Raw genomic sequence first — 13972 nt, 5'->3', positions numbered from 1 at the left:
ACTGTGGCAGTTACTGTGCTGCTAAGAAAAGTTATAAAATCAGGTTTTCAAAAACAAAATAGAGAGAGGGAGAGAGACAAAAAGGCAAGAGTGCTAATTTATAACTCAGTTTTTCTCCAAGAGAGGTGGGTAGACTGTGTGAGATTATCAACCATTTAACATAATTAGCTTAGCTACTGTTACTGTTTGCCTCCATTTCTGCTGCATGTCCATTAGCATTTAATGAATTAAAGAAAAAAATTACCAACATATTCATATTATTTAACTTTTTCCCTGTGCCTTTTACCACTTAACAACAGATGAGTGAGTGAGCAGAAGCTCTAAAACACGTCCCTCCTGACCCGTCCTCTCCTGAGTGAAATTAAAGCTGCAGTATGTCACTTTTATATATAAATATTTTCCACATTTGTTAAAACTGTCATTATGTTGTGACAGTATGGTATGAGAGGTAATCTGAAAAATCTATTTCCTCTGCCTTCTCCCAGTGCTAGAAACAACCAGTCAGAGGCTGGAGAGTTTTAGTGCTGTCAATCACAATCTCATGTGGTGCTGCTCATCCTTCCTCCCCCTTGATTTGTGCCGTGCTGCAGCTAGCATAGCACAGAGCTGTGCAGATTCAAACTGTGAATGCTCAGTTTAGTTAGCATAGCTTCCAATGATGGCAGATAAACAGTTTCTTTTAATGATAAGTTATTTCTCCACCGTTAGCACATTAGCAGTAAGTGAATGAGGCTAATTGACAGCACTAAGAGCGTCCTACTAGTTCTGATTGGTTGTTTTGGTCAGAACGGTGCATTACTTTAACCAGTAATAATAATTCAGGAAGGAGATGGAGGAGATTGATTGTTTTCACAGATTATCTGTCTCATAACAAACTGTTACGACATTGTAACAGCTTTAACAAATATGGAGAAAACATATTTTTATTAAAGTTATGTACTGCAGCTTGAATAAAATGCAACTACATAGCATTTTTGAGAAGACTGGATTGCTTCATGTGTAGTTGCACGTTGCTTTTGACTGTTGCTCATGGGGAGAGACATTTTAGTAATCTAAAACTAAGAAAAAATTTAAGCAACCTACTTGCATACTGGATGTGGACTGTTGGATGTTAAATTCATGAGCAGTAAATATTGTGCTAATTATCAGTATTGAACCAAAGAAAACAAGGCAGATGCAAGCCTTTAAAATTATGACACTTGTTATGGGTCAAATAGACTCAAACAATTGTAACAACAGCTGCACGGGGGGCCCAATAAAAATTTTTGTCAGGGGGCCCAAGATTTCTGGCAGCACCCCTGGCTGGAACCATTCACATTCCATAACATGGAGCACTGATGCAGTGTTAATCCTCAAGAACAAGCATTTGGCCAAACCTCTGAGCTTAGCTGATGGGTTGCTTGACTGCTGCATGTTCAGAATGCAGGTCGCTGGACAATAGAGCACTGGAATAGCTGCTACTGGACTTTGTCATGTCAAAGAAAGGGGATGGCACGCCATAAAACTCTCTAGAGAAGTTTGGATCCTTTCTTTGCTGTAACACCTGGCTGAAAATTCATCAGTTCTCTAAGGGGTTATATCAAATATGCAGTCAGTCGCAGATACCTCCTTGGTAAATGATGGAGCCCCAGAGTAATGTGGCTCGTTCCATTTCCAGGACTTTCAAGACATTTTTGAGCAGCATAGACAGGCAGGGCTGTCGCTGTCCATGGTTCTGTAAACTCTTTTATTCACAATGAAATAAAGTGGGTTAAGATGTCCACCATTCAGCCAAGCAAAGATTTATAAATTATGTCCAGCTTTATTTTCTGTTTATGTTGCACTAACGTCATTGTGGTTTCAGGTGGCAGGTACGCAATGAATTACGCCAAGGGTTAGGGGTTTTGGATTTCACAGGGTGGCAGCTGCAATTTGGAGCTTAAAATGTCTCAGCATTCAGTGCATGCATTCATTCACTCTCTTGTTTGTTCATCACAAAAAAAAAGGAAGCCTATACAAGGCAGATTTAAGACAACTGGCTTTGGAATTTATGTTTGTTCAAATGTTAATATTTCAGAACAACTGCTAAGTCACAATAAAGATTGAAATGTATTATTTTCCAAAGCTGGATTTGAATGAATTTAATATGTTGATATTGAAAGAAAACAAAATTCCATAGTGCATTACTGTTGCATTTATGTTGAAATTCTGGCCATGGTATTTTTATTTACAGATTACATCTTCATTTATAAAAGACAAGAGTTGTGTGTCTTGTAAACATTCCAATTTTTAGTAAATGTTGACCAAATTCAATGTAAATTGAGCTCTTATTTAGTTACTCTATGCTGAGTTGAAAACCAATTTAAAACAGAAAAGGTAAAAAATAAGTTAATAAACTAAGAAAAACGTAAAATCACCGAATGAAATAAAAGACAAGATGGTTTCCACCTGTAGAGGTCACTGTTTCCAAATCAATGGTTCCATTCTCATTTACTGCTCAGCATTTCAGGTTTTGATTTTGATTTCTGATCAAAAATGTGGGTCATTATTTGAAAGCAAAACAATTGTTATAGATATAAAATAATGATCATGATGAGAATAGTTGTTAGTCAGGTTGACTGGAAACAAGAAAACTATTTTAATCAGTGATCTCTTTTTCACATTGACATTTCAATAGAATAAAAAACAAATTTAAGGAATGACTGGTTGGTTTAATGGTGCTCATCTGGTAAAACTAAGAAATTTGCTGAAGCTCCCAAAAAGCGACTAACTTTCTGCTTAGAGAGCCTGTCCATTCACGTTATGCCATTTGATTTCTCTTTGAGATCTTTCAGCTCAGAATTAGCTAACTAGTTATTAGTCATTATAAATCTAATAAATCTTACTCTGAAGGATTTACTCTGCTAATATGATGAAAGAAGACATCATGTAGGAAGAGATTCAGAAGATAAATGCCAATGAAACAGACGGCTTTCGGACACAGGCCACAAAAGGCCCTAACCTCTCTCAAGTGCTGCATTCCTGCAGAGTAATACTAGAGTGTGGCATTCATAACAAGGTGCAGCAAGGTGTAACACTTTGTATGATACCGTTTCTGCTTTCAGGAGGGCCAGCCTTGTTTATCGACTGCAGCTTTTGGTCGGCTTTTCAAAAAACTGCCTTAAAGTCTCAAGCGGCATCGCTTCCCAGGCCCCCCCTGGGAGGAACTTTTGTTCTGGCCAGGAAGCCTCCCCTGCCTGCAGGTATAGGATGACAAGGTTTTATATGCCACTGCCTATAGACGGGAAAGAGGCAGGGCAAAACCTGAACTTCAAATGAGTCGTGCTGCTGCTTGTGGTGAATTTAACACTGATGACTGCAGGTTGTACTCAGCATCTTACGGTAACAGAGCAGCTGCAGGAGGAGGCGGATATTAGCAGGAAAGATGGATTTCCTCCTCATTTGGCCATAAGACAGCAGCAGACTTCTCCATTAGACTAAATTGACAATTTAGCCACAGGAATTAGTTTGTCTTCATTTTCAATTTCAAATATATAAACATTGTAATGATGATTCCTGTAATTTAATGAACTTTTGCTTTTTGAATACCTCAACATTTTGCCAACAATCACTACAATCCGGTAGCCAGCTGTCGTCAATGTGTGAATGTCCTCTATGAGATGGCAATGGGATTTATTGACCATTATAAATAAAATCAGTAATAATAATAATAATAATAATAATAATAATAATAATAATAATAACTATTATTATTATTATTATTATTATTATTGTTGTTGTTATTATTGTTATTACTAATTTTAATATTATAACTTTAAAGCTTATGGTAGAAAAGTAGCATTTTCACCAGAAACACAATAACCATTAATAACTTCTAATTTTAACAGGGGAAGAATATCAGATTCAGTGCTTACAACCCACACGTTTACTAGAGGAAGACTACACACACACTCACACACAGTTGCTTTTTTTTCTTCTTTGGGTCAGTACCATTATGTTTTTTTATGTTGGAACCAGGCAGCAAGTGAGAACTGAAACAACATCCATATTGGTAAAATGCAGAAATAGTCTTATCAATAACTTACAACTCAGACAGCAAATAAATATTCATATCATTTGTGAAATATACAAAGTACTTCTTTCAGTTTACACACAGTAGACTATCACATTGTAAGAACATTGCAGATGCTCGTGCCTCAAGCTGATTTCCTTATTCTTCTTAATGTGAATCTGACAAAAAGTGCTTCTCCATGTACAGTCCCCTCTTCAGCTTCCATAATGATTAATAGCACTTAACAATCGGGAAATAGTACTTGGATTCTGACAAACATAAAGCTTATATGCTGCTGTACAGGCCAGCTGAACATATGCTCTGAGGGTAGTTGATGGATGAGGCTTGTACATACAAAATAGGATGGATATTACAACAATCTTATAACATTTGTTTACATGATAGTTGCATTTGTAAGAAATCGGACATCAGTTATCAGAGGATTATACAGCAGTGGAGTTGTAGGCCAGAGTCTCCAGAGAGCGGCAGGTTTTAGAAAGGTGTAAAAACCAGAAACACTTTGGTGGCCTTCCTTATTGATTGTACCCTTTATCTCTGTACACCAACAAGAACTTCCATCAATCCAGAATTTGGGATCCAAGACATTTTCTCACATCCTTCCTTGCAATCAAGCTGCAGTATGTGCAGAGATCAAGGATCCGTGTAGATGAGTTGTAGCAGAGGGAGATGAAATCCAACCTAACCTCTAAAAGTCTGCTGACTCATCAGGCTGTCGACCTCAACCTTTCCTATCACGATGCCGGCGTCTCCGGCGTTCACCACGCCGACCCTGCTGATGATGCGTGTGATGGGCACCTTGAATGTCCCTCAGCTTTCTAACCATCTCATGGTCCTTGTTGCCCAGCACCCGAGGCAAGAAGAGCGAGGCTTTATCAGTGCTCCGAGTTTTAAAGCCTCGCCGCGGCCGCCCTTTCCCGTTGATGGAGATGTACCATTGCCTCCTGACAGTGGCCCGACGCTTGCTGCTGCTGCTGCCTGTTCCGGGTGGCACGGGCTGCTCTGTGAAGTGTTGTCGCGATGCATAAGTGTTGTACCCCAACTCATGGATCCGTTCCACAAATTCACACTCCTTGTTGAAAACCTCCTGGGGAAAGGAAGAGGGGAAAAGGAGTGACCAAGACTTTTGGAGGATTAACAGTGTTTTGTTTTCCTCCTTTAAGGTTTCTTATAAAATAAAAAGTTGACTGCAAACAAAACAAACTCACTCAGTTTTAACTTCATTTAATATTAAATGTTTTGACTTGTGTGAAAACATTTTTGAACTGTTGTCCTAAATGTGTTGCAGTGAAGCTGAGGAGGACACAGTGACTGGAATGACAGAAAGCTGAATAGTGTGAATATCTATTTGTCTTAACTAATAAAATGGGGAATTAGAGTCATTTTCATTTTTAAGTATTTTTTTGTTCATATCTGTATGTTACAATCATTTGTGTTTCTCAGAACTGGTAGAGCGGAAATAAATTAGCCACCTACATTTGGTGTAAAACAAAGTTGTGGTTCATGATCTCTGGGACATAAACAGTAGAAAGACAGGCTGTAATTGTGTACTGACCGAGGCGTACAGCCTTCCTTTATCGTTCATGGCTAGATATTTGCCTGAGAAAAGCCCTTTTATGGCCACGACACCCACATCCACTGCTGTGATCTCCATGATGCCTGCAGAAAAACAGAAATATTAAAGGTAAACTTGAAGTCATATTTTTCATACCTAGAAGTGCAGCTCTACCGTTTACATCAAACATAAATAAGTAACGAACTATTTTTTTCCTGTTCTGTTAAAATTGATTTCTTGCGGAAGCCTCATCATGGGGGTCCGTTCCGTTTATTGACGCATTGAGCGCCGCAGAGAGGTTTCAACACGCTCTCATTAGATAAATACATCCGCTTTATGCTAATGCTGCTTCCCGGTACCCGGAGATCAACCTGCATGTCGGCAAATTTCAGCCTGAGCGAGGAGCTCCAAGTGGCCCCGAACACACTCCATATGTCACTTAGATGGATCACTAAATCACACGAATTATTTCTGTGAGTAATGCAGATTCAAGCCTAAAATACATAATGAAAGCAAGAAAAGAATAGAAAGTAAGTAAAAAGTAAGTAAATAAGAAAGAGATGAAGAAAAACGGCGTTTAAATTTAGCCCGACAAAAAATTTCCTCTTAATTTCCTCCAAATCTTGAAGTTCTTCCCACACGTGCACCCAGGTGTACTCGGGTTTGTAATGATCCACTTAACTTCTAAAAGTTATGTCTTGTTTGTAAAAACAGAAAAAAAGCTACTCACTGAACGGATTATTCTCCTCCAGTGATCCATCAATCCTCCCGTTAGGATGGATCTGTAGATGATATTTGGTAGCGCAGTAAAGTTTCCTGCGCCTCGGCGCTCCTCCGAGGTGCTCATACACTCCTCCGCGGCCCCCGGCGTCTCTCCGCTGCCGGGGGTCACAACCCTGGCTAGGCGAGCAACGGGCCCGGGGCCAAACGGGATCCAGCAGGCTCGCCAACACCAGCAGAGGAATCATCAGCATTGTGGCATGGTCGGCGGAGAACGACTGTTGCAAAAATTCGGATAACACCCGGCCAGCCCTCCGGGTCCCATGAACGTGTCGGGCCCCTAAAGCTGGAGAACTCCAGCCCCAGTGTACATCCAAGCCCCAAGGGCAGCTCTGACAGCACAACCGGCCCCCGGGTTGGGATCCTCCTTGCCTGTCCTGCAGGAAAGCCCTCGTGTGAAGCTGACTGAGAGCCTCGCCTCAGACTGAGCGCAGATATAAAAGAAGCTTGTGGCGACAATAGGCTGAACTTCGACCAATTGATACAAAGGAGAGGGGAGGCAAAAGGTATTAGCCCTGTGTGAAGTGAGAGACAGCGGCATGGATAAAATTACATAGTGGCAAAGTGCGAAACAGCTCTCCTCTCTGAACTCCTCTTCTGAAATATCCTAAAAGAGCAAATTAGACATCCCAAATTATACAGGCAGTCTGAGCCTGCGCCAGACACCGCAGCAGGTGAGGAAGAACTCAGCTGCTGGAACCTTCTTTCATCTCAAAACTCAGCAAAATGAAAAGTGAACCTTTGTGTCTCTTGGGTCATTTCAAAGTCACCTATCCTCAGCTTTTCTCTATAGAGCTTAGAATGTTGAACCTGATGCACTTGTTCATCCTAAGCAGAGAAGGAGCATCTGCTGCTGGTACTTGATGTACAGAATCTGATCCACAGCTTCCAGAAGTGAAGAACCCGCAGCTTTGTCAAATTTCTCGTCTTCTTTGCTCCTTAATATTTATAGGCTCCTCCTGACCTGTTACTTTTTACTGCCATTATTAAAGACAGTTTCTGGGAAGAAAAGACATTTATTTTGTGTCACAAGGTTCCCTGTCCCGCTCCTCACTCTGCAGAACCTCCTCCCCCAAGGCTCAGTCGCATCTCCCAGACTTTTCCCAACCCAATTCCCCAGCTCTGGCTAGGCAGCAGCCGGTGGGCGGAAGAGCAGCAGGCTAAATGACTACTGCCTAAATTGCTTCCATCTTGGTCACATTATGGTTTGCATTCTGGTAATTAGCACCATCTTCTACAAATCTCTCTGCCCTTTGGCGCTACTCCACTGCTGCTATGAAGGCCTCTGCTGAGAATCCCCCAGAGAGCAGACGGTTAATTTGTCTTCCCCTCCCATACATCACCCAGCTAGTTGCCTCTGTCACTTAATTTATCCTGATGATCAGGAAAAAAATCTGCTCTTTTAATTACAAATGGGCTTTATGCCTCCAAAACCCCTCACAAGTCAGACAACACACCAAAAAAGCCAGGCAGTGTGTATCAGTGGTTGTTCTGGTGGCCATTTCTAAGCGAGATGGCCTTGATGTGGTCAAATGCTGAAAAGGGTGGAACCTCAGATGTGGTGTGCTGTTTCTCTCAGAAACTATTTTAATTATGCTCCCCTCCACGCCGCCCACAAAGCCTCCCAGCAATAGGCCAGGCAAGCGCTCCCAATTTGTGAAGCACACACTCACGTGTATGTCTTCCTTTTTAACATCAGAAAGAGTGTGTGTGTGTCTGTGTGTGTGTGTGTGTGCGTGTGTGTGTGTGCGTGTGTGTGCGTGTTCATGTGTGTGCGTGTGCGTGTTATACGACAAAACTTAAGAGGAGGACAAGACCTTAAACATCACTTGTAATCAGGATTACAACAAAACAGCAACTTTAGCTCCACTTTGACATTTGCCATCATACAGTCAAAAAGCTGACATAGACTGAAAGCCAAATGCAAGATCCTCTGTCTTTTTCTCAGGCCTTTGGACTGTTGCATTAAGGCCACCATGCCATATGAGTGAGATGTTGAAACACACCAGGGGGGCATGTAAAGCTGACAGACAGGGAAATCATAAAAAAGGCAGAGCTGCTGTCAAAGGGATGTGACGACTACAGCCAGAGCTGCTGGGTAGTTTTTCAGGTTGTTGAAGTCGATCCACTATCACTTCCCTCTGGTGGTTCAAGAAAGACTAAAAGGCCAACATTAATATGACATGATGACATGCACCCAGAACATGGAAAATAAATTCTTTCCAATTTATGAATACCATAATTTATTAAAGATTGTCCACTATCCAGTAAACTCTGTTAACATTATATTTTAGTGTGACTTCAGCACAATAATTTTAATGAGCATTTTGCAATATCGGGGGTTGGAAGCAAAAAAAGACAAGTGCATTTTGAAAATATGTGAGCACATTGCGCTGTGCCTCAGTGTGTGAGGAGACGATCAGAGCAGCTGTTTGATTCCCTGACCTGGTTACTGATTTCCCAACCTTTCAAATTGTTTGCCAAAGACAAATCAGCTCTGTTTGGGATCTTTGTCCTGTTACCTTCACAATGCAAAGTTGACAAATTGGCCCTTGATTGAAGCCAGAAGTCATTCAACTTCACATTACACTGCACACTTGCATCCAGACCACCTCCCAAACAGAGATCACATCCGATCATGTCTCTAGTTCACTTTGGGGATGTTTGAAGCTGCACTCACAAGAAAGAAGATTTTTAAAAATGCTTTAAAACATCCAATTCATCCAGCTTAAATGTTTCCAACCATTTCCTTTGTCATTACACTCTTGAAAAATGAATCAATACCAAACCACATGAAGTGCTCTGATAGTGCTCTGACCCTAAAGCATACATTTGAACTTTTTCTCCTTTTTTTCTCTAATCATGAATGAAAGCAAGGATTTTTCAGAGCTCCTTTTTTAATTGACCTCCCCAAAATTCTTCCCCACTACCAGCTCTCAAAACCCCTCTTAGCACAAAAGGGTTTCTTTTCTGCAATAATACAAATGTTATTAGCAAGGCCCTTTTCTTGGCTCCCTCTTTTAATGGAGGGAAAAGGAGGTACCAGTAATCCAGAGCAAATCAAAATGACCTTTGAACCCTTTCTGCTGTACTTTTTCTCATGGGCAGATTTCTTTAGTGAAGCGGTGATCAGAGGGCTGAATCCAGCCGCTGCCTCTCGTCTCCTGACAAATCGCTGCAGAGCCTCTTTTGTCCCCAGGACTTTGATCTCACCTGCTTGTCAGACTCTTCAGAAAGAAGTCTAGTACAGTTCCAGCACATAGCAAACAAATCAGCAACTATTTTAGCACCACCCCTACACACACACACACACAAGCACACGCACACGCACATACACACGCACACACCTACACACACACACACACACACACACACACACACACACACACACACACACACACACACACACACACACACACACCTCCCTGACCCCCTTGTGTTTGTTGTCCACTTTCTTTCTTTCCCTCACCCTTGTTCAGTTTGTCAAACTGGTCTGTTGATTTTCTTATAAGTTTGCCTGTTTTAAACAATTGAGATTTATTTCCTAGTTTTAGTTTTTGTTTCTGGACAGTGTGGTTGGCACTGGCAGCTGGGGCCTTTCTGTGTGGACTTAACATGTTGTCCCCGTGCATATGAAGGTTTCCTACAGGAAATCTGTCTTGTTCCCACAGTTCAAGAGCAAGCATGTTAGGTTAATTGGTGATTCTAAATTGCCCTTAGGAGATAGCTTGTGCTCGCAGGACTGTTTTTCTCACGTCTTTGTGTTGCCTCAGTAATAGACTACCTGTCAAAGCTGCAAGTTCACAGACTCAAAGCTATTTAGTTTTCCAGAGCTTCTCTTTACTGAGCCCAAGAAAAACTGTCAAAAACATTTAGGCATCAATAGAAATCTTTATCTAGACAACTTACCACCTTTCATTTTTCCACCACGTTTTCATGTTATTTAGAGAGTGAAGCCATCTTTTCTTTCTATTTAATGAGAGGGAGGATGTTTTTCCAAGGGCAATGCTAGCAGTGAGAAAAATTTGTTCCAGGCTCTTAGTTCAGTCAAGACATATGTTGATGTGATTGCATTTGACATAACCTAAGCAGACCTCTCAGCAACAAAGTGAGAGGTTTGTCTCATCATTTTGCTTTGTTGAGGCTCCAGTATTCTGACATTAACGCTTCGGAAAGTGATGGAAGGTCGCCAAATTCACTTTTTGTACTGTACCAGTGTACTGGTCGTAAGGGAACCAATGTTTCCTGAGGGAAGGAAATAACTTACATCACATCCCAGCCCCTCGTTCATTAGACCTTGAGAAGGAGCGGTACTGATAATGGAAATGAAACATGGAGCGGGTAATTACCCAACACAGCAAGATTGTCATAATATTAGTGAATGGAAGGTATTTTAAACTTTTAATAAAATCTCAAATAACTTAAGAAAAGCAGAACTCAGGGGAGTGACCCCAAGAGGTTTCTTTAGTTAAAAATCTGTAAGGGTTCAAGGTTCTGTGGAAGCAGGTCCAAGCCTGCACTGGGCTGGAGAGTGGGCAGGCAGGTGAGTAAAGTGGACCTGGCTCAGCATTATCACCAGAATTTTATTTGTCCCATTGGTTGAGATGTTCAGGGGAAGGTTCTGGCAGTCAGGTTTCTGGGAGAGCAGAATAGGAAAAATATATTAGAAGATTAGTAAATGCTCACTTGGGTTTTTGTTATGTCAAGAAACCAAAGTCTCACCACGGTGATGAAACTGTGTGAAGACGGAGCTTAAATATCAGGCTTTGATGAGTGATAGACGTCAGAGTGAAAGTTGGAACCAGAAGCACAATGGAGAGTTTCTGCTCTCCGCTGCACCTACAAGAAAAACAGGAAAGTGGAAAAAAACACATCCAACATGGCTCAGATTGTCTCTGGAGCCTTCCAAAGCTGCCACAGCCTCATTGGTCAGATAGGCTTGTGATGTAAATGTCTTCAGGTTGATATTGAGAGGCCACACTCCCCACACTCATCATTTATGCATAAAAGGGTTTTGTGTCTCTGGTTAGTGGTTGATATGATATGTGTCTCAATACACTGCCAACAATTTGATTCATTCACATGAGAAGGGAAAAAACAAATTGATAAGATTCACTTATCTATCAGAATGCAGTTTTATTAAGTCATTTTTTTATTAATTAATAAAAAAAGATGGCTGGAAGGTTAAGTAATTTGATGCAAATTTCACAAAACCCATAAACTGGATTTTATTTTAATAGATAAGGCACACATCTGGGTGAGGATCAGTTCTACTCTTTGTGACGTTTCAGGCCATGTAAAGCACAAAGCTGCAGAAAGACAGTTCAATCTGGAAAGACTCAGACAGAGAAAAGGGAACAATTAAAAGATTTAATGACAGCAATGAATAACAGTTCTTTGGCGCTCGGGCCCCGGCAGCTGATTTGAGCTGAGATTTGATGTGAACTCGATGAACATCCCGATAACTGATTAGGGATGCTCTCCCCCGGGGCCCGACACTGGTGGTGGTGGTCAGGAAAGGGTTCCATCCTGGAGAACCGAAGGATGAGGGTGGAGATGGGGAGGTGGTGGGTTGAACGCAGCTGGGAAGCGTCTGACGGTTTGGGTGTGGATCCTTTTATGCCGAGCCTGATTGCTGATTGAACGTGCAGGGTGAGGTCCAGGTTGAGGACAGGGATGAGCATGACGTCGATGAGTGAACGGAGGGGGCGGAGTCTTCCAGCTTGAACTTCTGCTAAAGCTCCATTATTACATTGTTAGAGATTTATTGGGAGCAGATTTGTCCCCTTTAAATAGCTTTGTTCATTTGTTGTTCTGTACCAGTGAACTAGAGCTTTTTTTTTCTTTTTTTCTGTGACTACTTCCTGTTTATCAGCCTCGGTCAGGAGATGGCTGATTGACCAAAGCCAAGCAAAGGAAATTTCCTCCTGTGAAACAGTGAGAGATTCCTGTCTTCTGTCATCACATGCTTTCTCAGGATGAGGCAACGGTTTCATGACATGATCAAGTCAACTGAATCCATCATCATAAACAAGATTGAGAGAATTGTTTCTAAATGGATCTGAATAAATGACTGCATTGAAATGTTGTGAACTGGACTGATAATTGTGTATCAGATAAAATATGAAACTGTCTTGGAAAGTGTCTTGATTCATGTTGGGAAGTGGTGCTGTACAAATACAATGGAAACATAGCTAGGCTGAATTTATACTCAGTTAGACCATAGTTATAATAATGACAACATAGTTACCTTTTAATAAATGAAACTGAGTTATTTTTGTGAACTGGAGACACACACATGCCTAGTAGTTAATATCAGCTTCATTGGATAGTTTTTGGGGAGCTTTACTGAAGTTACCTGATGCTGTCCAGTTATCATACCGTTCAAACAACGTTTGGCTACAAGAACAAAACGGTGCAGAGGATAGAACATTTCATCTCTAGTGTTGGACTGGAGTTAACACTACAATATTTGAAGAGCTGCATTTTAAGAAAATGTCATGGACAATGGTCGTCCTTCTGCAGATGGGAGTCAGACAAAATAGTTTGTCCTGTGAGTTCATTGTAGATAAAATTGGTTTTAATGCATAAAATAAGAAATGTGAGTGAGGCTGAAAGATGGCTGGAAGGTTAAGGCATCTTCACAAGTTGATTCCATTTGCTCTTTAAGAAGAACTATAATCCAAAATGTACTGTTTTTGTCCTTTTCACTTTCTTACATACTTTCTCTTCCTTGCCACTCTCTCTTTCTCGCACTGTCAGTCTTTGTCTCTCTTTCACTTGCTTTCCCTCTGTAACCAGATAAGTCTGTCCTATACTTCTACAGCTCTTTGATTGTTAGCTGCAGGTTTCAGATGCCCGTAGAGTGGCTGCACCTTCCAACAGGCAAATGATTGTGGAAGGATGAAACTTTAGAGGGCATCAATGGCTGTGGCAGAAACACACAAGTTCTCTCGCTCTCTCACACGCACACACACACACAAACACCCCCATCCTCCCACACACAAAAAGCATCACACCTACTCTTGAGCAAGCAGCAAATTGTGGCTGTGACCAAAGCCTCTGGCCCTGTCATCATATGTTTAATTCCTAATAATGTAAAAAGAAAACAGAGGATAAAAAAATAACCAACACTTGGAAGACAAAACCAACTACAATAAGTGCACCATCTTCTTCAAGCCATACAGTTCAAGTTTATGCTAAAATAACAAAAGTAAATTAGGAGGTAAAACACCTTGTTACCATGGCACAGCTAGCAGACTCCCAGCTGAGAGACAAATAACTGTGATGAAAACACATGAAGGACTCTGAATGTTTTTTTTATGACACTGCTACAGGAGTAGCAGTGTGATAAAGGCCATGATCCATTCATTTGGGTTTGTGTCCTAATCCTTTTTGGATTGTGATTCTTATTTAGGTTTAGCTATTTTTAGTTCATTATTGTTGTGATTATCTCCTGTGTTCTATCTACATATTTTGTCAGTGTTAAGCTTTTCTCCTTTTAAGATAAGATAAGATAAGATATTCCTTTATTAATCCCACAGTGGGGAAATTTGCATTGTTACAGCAGTACAGAGGACATAGCAGAA

General features: G+C 41.0%; 1 protein-coding gene across 1 annotated transcript; it reads right to left on the bottom strand.

Annotated features, from left to right (window-relative positions):
- Positions 1-3794: 3794 nt before the first annotated feature.
- On the bottom strand, positions 3795-7850 carry fgf3 (fibroblast growth factor 3). Its single transcript, XM_015056941.1, has 3 exons — positions 6334-7850; positions 5604-5707; positions 3795-5135 (listed from the first exon to the last, which is right to left on the bottom strand). Exons 1-3 carry the CDS (start codon positions 6575-6577, stop codon positions 4770-4772), a joined length of 714 nt encoding a protein of 237 aa, XP_014912427.1. The 5' UTR covers positions 6578-7850; the 3' UTR covers positions 3795-4769.
- Between the last annotated feature and the right edge of the window lie 6122 nt (positions 7851-13972).

The sequence above is a fragment of the Poecilia latipinna genome, unplaced genomic scaffold, assembly GCF_001443285.1.
Source record: "Poecilia latipinna isolate Pla-1442-1.1 unplaced genomic scaffold, P_latipinna-1.0 Scaffold1419, whole genome shotgun sequence".
NCBI lineage: Eukaryota > Metazoa > Chordata > Actinopteri > Cyprinodontiformes > Poeciliidae > Poecilia > Poecilia latipinna.
The sequence above is the reverse complement of the archived record's forward strand: the minus strand, read 5'-3'. Positions and strand labels throughout refer to the sequence as shown.